The 15,028-nt window shown below is 47.3% G+C and overlaps 1 protein-coding gene across 1 annotated transcript in view; it reads left to right on the top strand.

The window, feature by feature from the left end:
- ENPP6 (ectonucleotide pyrophosphatase/phosphodiesterase 6) overlaps positions 1-15,028 on the top strand; it is a 120,399-nt gene that overhangs the window by 57,130 nt on the left and 48,241 nt on the right. Inside the window, exon 2 of the mRNA XM_025385736.1 lies at positions 1,674-1,853. Within this exon, the coding sequence (XP_025241521.1) occupies positions 1,674-1,853 (180 nt within the window). The remainder of the gene's footprint in view (positions 1-1,673; positions 1,854-15,028) is intronic.

The following is a 15,028-nucleotide window of genomic DNA, read 5'->3' as shown; positions in this document are numbered from 1 at the left end:
CTGTCCATGAAGGAGGCCTTTTCCTATGGATATGATCATGATTATCTTGCCTTGTGAAAGGATGAGTAAGCATCATTAGGATGATACAATTTGTGAAATAATGCAAAATTTTGAATAAAGGGACTAGATAAGTACTTTTACTTGTAAGAGGGGCTCTCTTAATATGATTCAACTTGCATATACTAAAAACGATAATATAGTTAAACCAATAAAATTAGGACCCTACTTTTAATGAGTTGGTGAGAACATACTAGGAATTATCCCCTGCAACAGGGTGAGCGAGGGTCATCATAATTCTGAAGTTATGGCTGCAACCTGTCCTCCTTCTCAGACCCAGCCCCGGGAAGCCTGGCTCTTTTACACAGAGGACCCTCTGTTGAGTATTAAATTACAAGCCACTTGACGATGGGCATGGCATTTACTCAGATTGGAATCTCTACACCTATCACAGCCTACAATTCATGGAACTATATATATAAGAGCACTGAATACATCTTAGTTGAGACAATAAATAAAATAACTTCCTTAACCATTGCAGAAATTGCTCAACATCTTAATTTTATTTTTTAATTTTATTAATCTTTTTAATGTGAAAGTTTTGGTCAAGATCAAAACACTAATTCTATAGCTTTGGGTAAAAAACATTTTTTGGGGGATCTCTGGGAGCATAGTAGCATAGTTTGTGGCATGCCTTGCTTTCTGGGATGAAATGAAAGTTTTTCCCATTTGATATTTTTAGTGTCTATTTTCCAAATAGTATTTTATAATTTTTCTTTGTTTTTGTTTAAAAATAAAATTTGGGGAGGGGGTGGGGAGAAGAAACAACAACAGTAAAACAAAGAAGAAAAGCCACTTGATTAAGCATAGTTAGGCAGCTCAGTGAAGCATGTTTCATCCCGGTGCCAAATGACGCTCACTAAAATTGCAGCAATTTTTGATGCACTTGCCAATGTTTGTGTTATTTTTACTTTAAAGATGTAACAGATTGCTCCAAAATAAATAATTTAAGCCTAATGTTTCAAAAGAGTCCAAGCGTTTGCGTCTCTCACTTCTGGCTTGTCTTCTGGGACTAAGCTGTGCTCAACAGAACCAGCCCTCGTTTCTATATAACACTGCGTTTGGAGGGTTGTTTTCTTGCTTTGTTTTTCAAAGTTGAATCTATTTTTCGCCATTCTGTTCCAAACGTCATAGGTTTTATCACTGTTCAGCACTGAAGCAACAGCTCCTCTTATCTAAGAAAGGAAAGAACAAACGCTGTAACAGCTAGATTCCTGATCTCACGGGAGGAGGGTTTGGAGGGTGCAGAGAGGGCTCTGGAGTGAGAACCGGAGACCAAGTCTCAGAGGAATCCACGGATGTCCATGCTAATTCATATTTAGACTTCAAGCTCTGCACACAGTGTCCTCAGTGTTACTTAAAACAGCTGACTTGACAGGGTGACGTCACTCAAAATGACCCCACCCTCCGTCAGTTAGTGGACATCTTACTGGATTGTCTATCTTCATGGCACGCTTAAGAAAAAAAATCTAATTTTTTTTTAAAAGTCAAAAGCAAATCTTTATGCTGTTCTGTACTTCCTAAACGATCATGAATGGCTTCTATGATTAAGGAACAAAGATGAAAATAGAAACCACCAGAACTGTAAACTGACAGCTGTGTTCTCATTGACATAGGCCGCCACTGTGAAGTCCATCAGATGATCGGGAATTACATGTGGGACCCCAACACCAACAAGTCCTTTGACATTGGCGTCAACAAAGACAGCCTGATGCCTCTCTGGTGGAATGGCTCAGAACCTCTGTGGGTCACCCTGACCAAGGCCAAAAGGAAGGTCTACATGTACTACTGGCCAGGTGAGTGTGGACATCCATTCCAAATCTCAAATCATCGTAGAGTCTCCAAGAACAGTCAGTGTCAAGTTACTGTTTGAAGACCAAGCCATGGTTTGGAAAATGGGATCTTTAGTTAAGAAATATGCCTTGGCCAGGCACGCTGGCTTATGCCCGTAATCCCAGCACTTTGGGAGGCTGAGGCTGGTGGATCACCTGAGGTTGGGAGTTCGAGACCAGCCTGTCTAACATGGAGAAACCCCGTCTCTATTAAAAATACAAAATGAGCCGAAGTGGTGGTGCATGCCTGTAATCCAAGCTACTCGGGAGGCTGAGACAGGAGAATTGCTTGAACCCGGGAGGAGGAGTTTGCAGTGAGCTGAGATAGTGCCATTGCACTCCAGTCTGGGCAACAAGAGCAAAACTCCATCTCAAAAAAAAAAAGAAAGAAAGAAAGAAAAAAGAAAAGAAAAGAAATATATCTTATGGGCACATTTTTCTAAAATGTATTTTTAACTCTCTAACATCATACTGGACATAATGCTATTTCCTGATTCTCTTGACTTAGCAAACACCACAGGATAGCTTGCTTTTTTCATGTGCAAAATGTTGGATATACAGGAGAGAGAAATTATAGGGTGCTTATTGGCTTAAAAAAAATAGTGTACCATTTCTATACGTGTTTGAACTCTTCTACAATATGGAAAAGATAATTGGAAGCACTCACTATTTCTTGGTAGTCCATGAAATGCAGTCCCTTTGTGTTAAGACTCCTGAGCTACACCCTAGCTCAACGAGGTAGTAGTCATGTAAAGTGCCTCGGCTGCTGTGAGAAGTCCTCGGGATGCCCTCATCTTGGTCACTGAATATCTTTCATTAAGGATGAGAGGATTCAGTGATAACAATATAACCGGCTTCCCATTGTCTTTCCATTGGTGGGATTCATTATTTAGGTAAGTGGGCAGTTTACCTTTCCCACACACATGGCAATAGACACTTTTTTCCTAATTTTCAATGGTGTCATACTGATGATGGCCATTATGGAGGAAGATACCAGGGGAGGCCTAGAAAGTTGAAGGCATTATGAAGAGCAGCCTGTAGGAGATGGGGTGAAGTGGCTGAGGGGGTAACACTGGTCTGGATTGAGGACAGCCTGAAGGGTCTGTGAGAGGGCAGTGGGTTGCGAGATGTGTGGTCTGTAGGGAGGGGCAGTGGAGAGTGGGGTGGAGGCCCACAAGGAGTGCCTAGGCCTTCGGCAGGAGTTTGGAGGATGCTGGATGGAAGTGGGTGTGTGGGGAGCTGTTGGGGCACTCCAGGCTATCCAGCTGTCAGAGGTGCACGGAACACAGACACATGGAGACATCGGAGGGCAGCCCACCACCCAGCTGTGGCGCAGCGCGTGCCCCAGAAGCTGCTGCAGAGCAGTGGCCATACCCGCAGGTGAGCTTCTGAAGGCCAGGGCAGGCTGCATGAATTCACAGCTGGGCCGAGCAACAAAGACATAGCTGGCATAGGCTCTCCCAGCAGACACAGTTTCAGGGGGATTGATCACAGTTTCTTCAGAAGACACCTAAGATTCCCTCCATAGCAGCCATCTCGGCGACACAAGACACTTTTTGAGCAAAGGAAGAGTTTAGGAAGATCCCATTATCTTACAAGGAGACAACTTTTCATGGAGGTGGACTAGATTTAAGGAAGCAAGTCAGTGCATGGACCAGACCCATCAGGCTTGCTGGAGGAGCCAAACCCAGGGGTGAGTTTGGCTCTTCTAGCAAGTATAATGAGGTCAAGGCACAAGGATTTTGTTGCACTTTGAGGTCATTCTCAGAGGCATTATTATCAACAAGTTCATACATAGGGAGGAAATGGATTAGGCACACTGCATTAGGGACCACCTGGAAACAAATCTAAGGACCATCAAGATAAATATGGCCAATACCATGGGGGTCATCTTCCATGATATCTGGTTAGTTTGACTTTCTCTATCTTGGAACTTAAGTTTTTCCTGCTTTGAAGAGCACACCCTCACACACAAAACCTTCCTGCCAACACCCCTTGAGCTCCCTCCACATAATATCTCCTAGAGAGGGGCTTTCAGCAGCCAGGATGCCAGTGCTATGGCCAAGTGGGAGGAGATCCTACCGAGGGGCAGCTGCCATGTTGCACTCACTTCTCTCCGCAGCAGTACAGGGTATTATTATTATGCTTTATTTCCTTTTGTTTTTGACAGAGTTTCACTCTTGTTGTCCAGGCTGGAGTGCAGTGGCGTGACCTCGGCTCACTGCAACCTCTGCCTCCCCGGGTCAAGTGATTCTCCTGCCTCAGCCTCCGGAGTAGCTGGGATTACAGGCGTGCACAACCACACCTAGCTGATTTTTGTATTTTTAGTAGAGACAGGGTTTTACCATGTTGGCCAGGCTGGTCTTGATCTGCTGACCTTAGGTGATCCACCCGCTTTGACCTCCTAAAGTGCTGGGATTACAAGCGTGAGCCACTGCTCTAGGCCTTTATCTCCTCTTATATATCATTGAGTGTCTAAAGAAATCTGAAAGCTAATTTGCATGAAAAATATCTTGTTGCTCCTCCAAAACAGCTCCTTCAGGACAAGAAGGGACCAATCTCTTCCTCTGATCCACAGTCTAACAGCTAATGGGATGTGACAGAAATGCTTTAAGATCAGTTATACTGTTAACTGTCAGGAGGAAAGAAGCTATAAAGATAGCCTCCTAGAGTTTCCTCAGTGACCTAAATGGAGATTCACTGAAGATCTGGCTGTGTTGAAGTCGTCATAGATATAGAATAAAGTCTCTAGTCTCTCAGACACTGTCTAGTCCTTCTAAACTGGATACTCAAACGAAGCACTCAGAGAGCCAGCTGTCTCCGCTGCCAGCCCAGCAGGGCGTGCCTGGCACCCTCTCATCTTCCTGGGGGGCAGCTGCAGTATTTCTGGTCACTGCTGTCATTTTTGTGTCCACCCTGGTTCCCTCCAGCCTTAGCCAATAGCCCAGTAAGCACTCATGTGTCTCTGTAAGATTAAGCGAGTTGCAGGGGCATTTCTTCAAAACATGACTTGATTGTATTTTTCTTCTTAAATCCTCCTTTTCCTTCTCCACTCCCCACAGGATATTGTACAGACCTCTTGGTGAGGTCTGGAAAATCTTCGTTGCTCTAGTGAACTGGGTTATGACACGCTGAGTCTCGCCATTAAGTCAATATTTAGAAGTGCAATTTAGAAATGGCACCAGTTCAAGTCTTCCTGTCAGGTAGATAAAGCAGCAGGCTGAAAAATTGATCCACAGTGAAGAGTCCAACATACTCCACCTCAAGTCTTGAGGCGTTTAATATCGTTCACCAGGCCCTTTAGCACCCCGCCCAATGTTGCCATTGGAGTGCAGGGAGAAATATGCCTCTGGAAAAGATCCCAGGCCCTAAGTCAGGGTAGGCCCCCAAAATCAGCCAGAAACTGTATATAGGACCCCGTTGTGTTCTGCAAGGAGTGAGAACTGAGTGTGTGTTGTTCACTCACTCAATCCCTCCACCCTATCCTTCTAGTCTAATGTTAAAGGAATTGGTGGGAGTGGAGGGTGGTGAGGAAGAGACTCCAACATTCAATTCATATTGGAAAGCAACCCAAAGCAGAGAAGAATTATGGGAGGAAGGAGGAAAAATAGGGAATATGGGAGAATAGTAAGATATGGTGTAGAAATGCAGCTTGATATCTTTGGATAAGCAGGGCTACCTTACATGGTAGCAGCAGTTTTTAAGTTTATTCTTATGACTATTATAAAATACAAAAAAGGAATAAAAAAAGCAACTTTTTAAGAGTCTGTGCTTAATACTTTTTGGAGTTCTAAGTTCACATCTCCCACCATGCATTTGGCAATGTTAATTCCCTACAGCCAAGCAGTCAGGAGGACTTGGATGCAACCACTCATATGCTCCTGGAATGGGGCTGGGTGTGGGTCTGGGCTCTTCTCCTGGCCTCTTCTTGTCCAGGGCAGGCCTTCAGACCAATGAGACACCTTCTATGTAGAGAAAGATACATTTGCACCTGGCTTCCACTCCCACACTTTCCAGCAGTGGGCTGGGTGGGGAGTTAGTGGGTGGGCATTTGACTCAGCTTCTATCAAATTTTGCTTGTTATAATCAAGGTGATGTCATCTGGATAATAAGAGGAATGCATTGGCTACTGGTCAAGAATTACAGGTCAGCTCCAGCCTCTTTCTCTTTCTTGCCATGGTAGGTCCTTGACAACCTTCAGTCAGGCTGGTCTTAGAAGCAGAGGCTCAGGCACAGGGAAAATCAGGAGCTCAGCATTGCTCATACAGAGGTGTGAGTAAACCTGACAGCTAAGTCACGGCCTCTATGCATGTGACACCAATCCTCTGGATAAAAACTGGAATTTTTTTCAGGCAGATGTCAAAACATTGCAAACACAAGTGGTCTAGATATCCACTAGTTTTTAAATAACATTACCATTTTGGCATTAGACTTTGTGATTTATGTAATTTTAGGACTGAAAGAGGCCTGAGTCAAGGCATAATTTGCTGGTTCCTGCCCTCATTAGTCAAGAACCTCTTTAGGAAACTGATAAAAACTGTAGACGTCTTTCCAGAAGAATGCATCCATATCCACTACACTCACACTTTTGTTGTCATGTAGGATAAGAGATTACAATGCTGAGGATTGCCAAGTAGTCCTTGATGTGATAACACACACATACTTATGATAGTTAATTGATTTGATTTTTTTAATGCAATAGAAATGTGTTAAAAACTCATCGAAGTATCAAATGAAACCTAAGCTTCTGCAATTAATGTTGTCTGGCAAGGGTAGGCTTGGGTCAAAATTCTGTAAGCCTCTTTGGGTTGAATTCACATTGCATCATTTCCTTTGTCAGTAACTTCAGCAAGATCTGCATTGCTGATGTTGTCTTTGACAGCAAGAAAAGGATTGCAAATTCACATCTCAAGAGTGAGATTGTCTCCACAAAATGGTCCTCAAAAGCATCCTGCAGGGTTTCTGGGCATCGACCGTTTCTGCTGCAGAGAAATGGAAGAGATGCTGCCTCTCTGGACTGCTGTCTGCCGAAGTGATTCCTCCAGTGTTCAAAAGTTTTTTTAGCTGTCTAACCACATCCAATCTCCCTTTGCAGGATGGCATCTTGGCCAAAAGAGCGCATAGTTTTTTTTAGCAGCATCCCTTATGTTGATTAGAAAGTCTTAAAGAGAAATCCAGGGACGAACATGCATCCTTCAAAAATCATGGCAAATCCATTTCTTCACAAAACATCTTTAAAGGGTGTGACTCAAGGCCTTGGGATGAACTCTCTGGAGACAGCCATGAACAAAAGCAGATACAGACCCTCCTCACCTGCACTCCCTCCTGAGAACTTACCATCCAGTGAAGGAGGTAGACAATCTAATACTTATCCAAATAAATGTATAAGTGCAGTTATCAAAAGTACAATCATGAAAAGCAAGCATGATGACATCATCTAGTAAGGAGTCTAGCTCCATCTGAGAGAGTTAACAAAGGTGTCCTTAGAAAGTGACAATGAGGGCATGGGTAAGGTGGGAAGGAGACCCCAAACCCAAGGAGCAGGAGGTGCTAAGATCCTGGATAGGGTGGGAAGCATGAAAGTTTCAAGACACTGAAAGAAGGGAGGAGAGGTGTGGTGTGGATAAGGGGGAGAGAGGCTGAGGCCAGGCCAGGCTCTAACAACCAAGCTGAATACTTTTTTTTTTCTTTGAAACAGGGTCTTTCTCTGTTGCCCAGGTTAGAGTGCAGTGGTGCAATCATAGCTCACTGCAGCCTCGACCTCCTGGGCTCAAAGGGTACTCACACCTCAGCTTCCTAAGTAGGTGGGTTGATAGGTGCACCCCTCCCCACCCCGCTAAGTTTTTTACATTTTGTAGAGATGTGCATGGAGTTGGGGGTGGCAGGGGTCCACTATGTTGCCCAGGCTGGTCTCGAATCCTGGACTCAAGCAATCCTCTTACCTCAACCTCCCAAAGAGCTGGGATTACAGGCATGAGCATCTGGCCCACGCTGAAGCATTTATTCTGATCCTGAAATGAATGAGAAGTCACTGGAAGGTTTTAAGGAAGAACGTGACGGCATCACACTTGCATTTTGAAAGCACTACTCTGGCTGCAACCTGAATGGAATGGCGGCATCCAGGGTGGGTGAATGAGGGCGACGGACGCATCAGGAAGTCATTGTGGAAACCTGGGGAGCAGGTGAGCGTGGCTCAGACTGGGTAACAGAAGTGGTGAGAAATGGCTGGGTGGGAGGCACCCTTAGGAATTGGAACCTGCTGACGGATTGGATTTGGGAGTGAGGGATTGGACGATGACAGGAATGGCCCTGGGCTTCTTGCTCACAGAACTGCACAGATGGTGATTCTTCACTGAATCAGGCGTGGCTGAAAGAGGAGCAGTCTGGAGGCAGAGGGACATCAACTCGGAGTTGGCTCTGGGACGTCGAGCTGCCAGGTGTGAAGCTCAGAGAAGAGAGCTGGAGATACAAAGACGTGACTCAATGGCGCACCAGAGGTCAGCGCAGCTGTGGGAATGGAGAAGTTTACCCGGGGAGAGTGCATAACTGGAAAGAAAAAGGATCCTGGACACAGCCTTGAGGAAATCTAATTTTTAGTAACCAGATGGAGGAGGGTGAGCCTGCAAAGGACACCAAGGAACAAAGGCTTCAGAAGCAGGAGAAGTCCCAGCAGAGCTGTGAAAAGCAAGGGAAGGTAGCGTCACTCTGCGTAGCCATCTGATGAGGGGCCCGTCCCATCTGAGAGGCAGGGAAAGGCTTCTCTGAGACAGTGACACTACTTGACAACTGTTGACACACACTCGTTACAGAGGCCAAAAGGATGCAAGACGGAGTAGGCATCGTGAGCATTTAATGTTGCTGAGCATCACGGGGACTGCAAAGGAGCATCTGCATTTATTAACAGCACAACCCTGGCCAGCTCTGGACTTTGCGGCTGTTTCATTTCTTTAACATTATGATTTCTGACTTTGTGTAACAAGGATGCATTGTTTTTATAGCAAGAAAAACAATTCAGGTTGTTTCAACTAATTTCTTTTTTTTTTTTTTTTTTTTGAAACGGAGTCTCTCTCTGTTGCCCAGGCTGGAGTGCAGTGGCACAATCTCAGCTCACTGCAACCTCCGCCTCCCAGGTTCAAGCAATTCTCTGCCTCAGCCTCCCGAGTAGCTGGGATTACAAGCACCCGCCACCATGCCCAGCTAATTTTTCTATTTTTAGTAAAGACGGGGCTTCACCATCTTGGCCAGGCTGGTCTTCAACTCCTGACCTCATGATCCACTTGTCTCGGCCTCTCAAAGTGCTGGGATTACAGGCGTGAGCCACTGCGCCCAGCCGTTTCAACTAATTTCTAAACATCATTAGTCAACCCTTGAAAATTGGCTGAAAATTAACTGGGATATACACAAAAAAGAGAGGACAGGTGAGTAACAGCAGACAAACTAAACCAGAAAAAAAAAAAGCTTAAAATCAGAGAGTCATGAATATTCCTTTTAAACTAAATTATTGTGTTGACCAAATTGATGTGCTAACCAAATTATTTCCAGCCAGATTGCTTTGTTCCAAATTCGTTTCAACACAATTGCATAATACTCCATTCATTCTTGGGCAGTCACTGGCCCCTGTGGGTTTACAGTAAGGAATTCCCTGACATGCATCGCATATCTACCGGAGGTTTTCAAACTGCATTCACTTGCCCTCAGCTTCCCAGTCAAGTTTCAGGGGCTCAGGGGCTGGAGAGGCAGGAGATATCTGGGATTCCTTTGGGAAAAGGTTTCTCTGAAAAAGAAATTTGGAAATCAACTGCCTATGCTGTTCACTGATGTGTTCATTCCATGGTGGTTTTCTTGTGTGGCCTGTGTACCTGACACATGGGACACAGACGAAATGTGCCACAGCCCTGCCACCAAGAAGCTTAGAGCCTAATCACGCAGCCAGGTGTGTCAAAAATCATTGCATCACAGCACAACACGTGCAGCGGGCAAAGGAGACCAACCACAGGCTTCATCTCGTCTGCCTGGAGCTGTGTTGTGACGACTTCTTAAAATCAATTGAGTGCTGCCTCAGGAATGGAAAACAATATGTGTCATTTGATGCTTTCATGTTGAAGGAAAAAAGAAAGAAGAAAAAGGGGAGAGGATAGAAAGGAAAGGAAGGAAGAAAGAAAAGGAGGCAGGGAGGTGAAAGGGGAGAAACAGCAAGGCAAAGGAAGGAGGAAGGGTGGAAGACAGAAGATAAGGCAGAAGGGACTCGGGAAGGACAGGCGTTCCTTAGGCTGCGTGAGTCGCTCCACGTGCAACCCTGCACTCAGGCGCCTGCAGATTAGAACAAGTGAACTGTGTTTCGGGGGCTCTCCTTGAGGCAGTGGCTAGGCCAGCGCATGAATGCGGGAAGGCCCTTCTCAGGCTGCTCACCTCTTCCTCCTCCTGGCGCTCCACCTGGTCTGCCCTGCTCGGCCCAATCCTTCCCAGGGCCTGCCCTTCCTTCCTCAGTGCCCTCTGTCCTCCGCTGAATTTCAACCAGGGCCAGGACCATGGGCTCTCAGGCCACACACTGTTTCATCCTGACACTCCTCGGTGCCTTACATAAAGGAACCATGAATGCAGGATTGTACCCCAGGGTGGGACCCAGTGAGGAAGACCTTGTTCTCAAGGTCAAGTGCCAGCTACGGATCCTGGGGCCTCTCTGTGTCCTGCCTGCTCGGAGCTTGTTTAGGGTGAAGAAGCTTCCTTCCCATGGAGCGTGCCGTCTGACCTGGAGCAGGCGCTGGTAGTGGAGCTCAGGAGCGGGGTGAGGCGGTCCTGCCACCTCCCTTTGCCTCCTACCTTAGTTAGGCCATTGGACTTGACCTCAGGCTCCCTGGACAGCCTTGGCTGCTCCAGACACCTGCAGAAAGAGGGGTCTCTCCAGAGAATCCCAGGGGAAAGGCTGCCCGCAATCCCCTCCACAGGACTGGGGAAGTGGAGGCTGAGGGAACATGCAGGGGGAAGTGGGTGGCAGGGCTGCCGTTTGGGGCTGTCTGACCCTAGTCCCACAAGAGGTCCTTGTACCAGGACCTGGTTTCTGGCCAGGTCTGGAGAGGGGCTGGCACTGCTGGGGCTCCCGCTGGCCTTCCCAGCTGTGCCAACCCAACTCCCCAGAGCACAGTCTGGGGTGGCAGACTGGGGGGGGAGGAGTCCTGGCAAATTAAAGAAGGGGGCTCCAGGTTGGTACCCCCATATTAAATTGGCCCTCAGAGGAGAATGCCAGAGTCTGGGGCGTTTGGTGAGTGGGGCAGCCTGCACTCTCTGCATCGTCTGCCTTCCTCCTAGGCCCAGGCCCCATTCTGTGTCAGCACCAAACACCTCCTACAGCAGAAATGTGGGTTGCGGGACCAGGGGGCCCTGCCAGCCTCTGCTGCACCTTTCCTAGCTGAGTCTGTGGGCTCCCAGCTGCCTGATCCAGAGTCTGTTGGAGGGACTTCGCTGTGGTGGAACAGAGTGGTGGCACTTTTGCCTCACCTGAGCCCTTTGTGTGCAGAGAGCTGCGCCCCCACCTGCCTGTCCCTCCTGTTCAGCTGTAGTATTTCCAGCACTTCACTGGGGCACTTGGGGAACTTCAGGGCAGAAGATTTTTTTTTAAAAAAGCCAGAACATGGATTCCAGATCCGTGCAGTCACTCATTCACTGCGAGGCGTGCAGAAGTCCCTTAGCCTGTCTCTGCTCTTCCCTCCCTGTCTCCGCAGATCCTGCACTAGGTTGCAGAGGCGCAGAGGGCAGCAGGAGCCCTGTTCCAGATTGCCCAGAGAATTCTGGGATAGGCCATGAGGGCCAACGCATGACAGGAAGCGGGGCTCCCAGGAAAGCGGCGCACAGGGGGAGAGGCCACCAGGTCCATGCAGAAGGGGAGGAGGACAGAGCCTCACCGTGTCATGTCTCAGGGCTCACCCACAGGACTGAGGCAGAGGCAGAGTTCATTGAAAAGGCCACAGGACTGGGTAGGCCATGAGAGCTGGCGCCGGGCTGCTGCCCAAAAACCGCAGAGAAGAGGCTTTGCAGGGCCCACAGGCACTGCTCCCTCCTCACCTCGGCTCTTCCTATGAGCGGCTCAGAACCACCTGAGAAGCCTGGGAGACCATGAGACTCTAGTAGACATGGGGAATAAGGTCATTTGTAAGACGTGGGAATCACAGACTCAAATTGGAGGGGTGAGGGAGGAATTCCTAGACTGGGGCAAGAGGTTCAGCAACCCTGATGAGCTCTGCATTAAAGCACCTCTTGGCATCCTGCATCCCAGGTAGGTCCAGGCTGCTGTGATCCAAGTGCGAGGAAACCAGCTCCTCGGAGAAGGAGGCTTTGGTCAGGAAAACCGTGTGGTGCAGAAAGTCAAGAGGGCTTCCTTTGTGGGAGGCGTGGAGTCACCGTAATCCTTTCAAGATTGAGAAGGTCATGAGGCACGTGCCTCAGACACAAAGACCCTGTGGATCACGTGTGTCAAGTGGCCTGCAGGGGCCGTAATTCCAGTCATGGTCATTCATTCCTCTCACCTGGTCCCACTCGGAAGAAGTGCAGTCCCTCCGTGAGCCAGGGATTTTTCCTGATCTAAAGCTAACCAGCAGATAGAGAGATGAAAGCGTGGCCTTTGGCCTCATTATGCCTGGCTGTAGTTTCACCACCTGCCTCCCTGAAGCTGAGACTCAGCCTGGGTACGGCACACATTCCCTCTCATCTTGGTTTCCTATTAGTCACTTTCTGTGCCCAGTGGGTCATTTTCAGTTGAGTTTTCAGAGTCAGCGCTAATGGATGAGTTGGTTCTCATCTAATTTGTCTTCCCCAGCTTGTTCTCACCCCTGCACACAAGGCCAGTCTGCAGGGTCACCCTGCGCTCAGGCTAGCCCACCCCCTTCTTCCCCGCATCAGAAGGGAGTCACTGCCAAAGGTCCCCCAGCCCCGTGGGCAAGGCCGACCCCAGGAAAAGTGTCTCTGAGATCAAAGGCCGTGCTTTCCCCCAAGGACTTGTTCCCACAAGCTTCTGTGCCTCAGATGTATTTTCCTGGAAAAGGTTACGTGCTTTTAAGAGAGTTAATTGGCTTAGCTGTTTTAATAAGCTCTCTTGAGACATGTATTCAACAGTTGCACACCTGTCTCACATCACATAAAATGCAGCGCACAGGGGTTATTGTTACAAGATGTGTCAAAGTTGGCAGGCAGCAGGAGCTACACTTGGAAGGGGAAACCTAGGCTCTAGGAATTTTGGAGAAATGTAATTTTTATGGGCTCAACTCGGTGGTCCTTGGAGAGAGTTGCCAGAAGTGAGTCTCCGTCAGGACGGCAGTGTGCACGGTGGAAAGTACCAGAGCTAGACCCGATGGCTGGCAGACCGGGAGACCTTGGAATGTTCACTTCTCCCATAGGAGGCTTTTGCTTTCTCAGCTGTAGATGAAGGGGTTTGAGGTACAATGGCAGGTACAGCTGTGAAAGCTGTTAATTGCACAGGATGCCACATCTATGGGGGGCATCGTCCATATTGTAGACATTACAGATTTGCATATTTGTGTTGACAATTTTTGGTCCAAGCCAATAAAGTGTTATGAAAAAAAAAATCAAAATAATTTTCTAATGGGTGGAAGTTATATGTTTTGAAGAAGAAATGCCTTATTATTATTATTATTATTATTTTGAACGAAAGCCCACGGGCTTAGTGATGGCTGTCATTGGTTGTCCTTTAAGTTCTCACTAATGCTTTTTTCCCAATCAGGATGTACTTATTAGGTTGTAGGAGAAGACTGCCCGAGGTGGGAATACCCAGCAAGAAGGCAGACTCTAGACAGAGATAACAGTAGGTCCTAAAAAATGAGCCCTAATTAAGGGCATTTCCCTGTAATGCGCCCTGGGAATGATGAGGAAACAAGACAGAGTAAAGCTAAAACATGCCCTCAAAGTTGTCATGAAATCAAAATCTTGCCCCAAGTCCCTGATTAATGTTTGAAATTGCACAAAGCAGCCCATCGCCCTTGTTGCCGCCTTCTCCACAGATCCCTGAGGCAGAGATTCAGAAAGCCCTGCTTTCTTCAGTTGTGTTGGGATGACTTGCAAGCTCTCAGCTGACCAGATTCCATGCTCCCTGTGGAGCCATGAAAATGGCCTGGAGGCAGCAGCCTGCGAGGTTGAGCAATGCTCGCCCACTTCACAGATTGAGCCTGTGGGAGATACAGGAGAGGGACCCACAGACTCCTGATTAGACAGCTACCTCCTGGGATTCACACAACACTCCCCCTCCAGTCTGATTTCCATCAGATAAAGACTAGAGAAAACAAAACAGAGCTCCCACGCAAATTCACCTCGGAATAATTAACTTTGCTCCCTCTAAAACTTTGCCGAATCTGAAACTGCTCTCTCTTCCACGCTCCGTTTCGCTGCCATTGTCATTTATTGCTGGCCGTTGCCTTTGCCAGTCATTTATTCACTCTGGGTTTTAACATTAGAGGTAAGGGCAGATGTTTTCCCCTTGGGGATTTCACCACGGAGAGACCATTCTACAGAGACACAGCAGAAGGATTGCACCTGTCCAGTCTCCATCCACTTGGGTGGTAGTCCCATCCCTTCTCAGAGACACATGACTTCCACTCAAATGAACGGTGTCTGCAGCACTTGCATTCAAAGCACCTCTGATGGGTGGTGCTTCTCACCCCATTATCTGAGTCTGTAATCATCCCAGTAGATCGTAATTAGGATGTCCTACGTGCCCTGGCTTCGAAGTTTCTTCCTCTCTCTGCTCTGCACATAGAGCTTTAGTTGGGGGATAACCTTGAAGAGAATAACTTATGCCACTGTCAGACAGATTTCACCTCTTACCTCCAACTGTCAACATCACTTCCGGCCCAGTTGCTTCCAGGACATTACAGTTCCCATAGAGTGGAGCTACTGCTGCCTCGTTTCTTAGTTCAGGAGTCTTCAGACTTAATTCCCAGGGATTTCCAAGAGCAAAATTAGTTTTAAAGAAACCAATTCTAAGACCCTCAAAGTCCATGTGTATTGCTAAAGTCATCCTGACTAAAACGTGTTCTTTACTGTTTTATGTAAGAAAAAGATACCTCTCACCCATCAAGAATATTACTAAGGTGCATTGCCACAGTATGTAAATGCCTTTAGCACCAGACAGATGG

Source organism: Theropithecus gelada, chromosome 5 (genome assembly GCF_003255815.1).
Source record: "Theropithecus gelada isolate Dixy chromosome 5, Tgel_1.0, whole genome shotgun sequence".
In the NCBI taxonomy this organism is placed as follows: Eukaryota; Metazoa; Chordata; class Mammalia; order Primates; family Cercopithecidae; genus Theropithecus; species Theropithecus gelada.
This window is presented reverse-complemented; position numbering and strand designations above follow the sequence as displayed.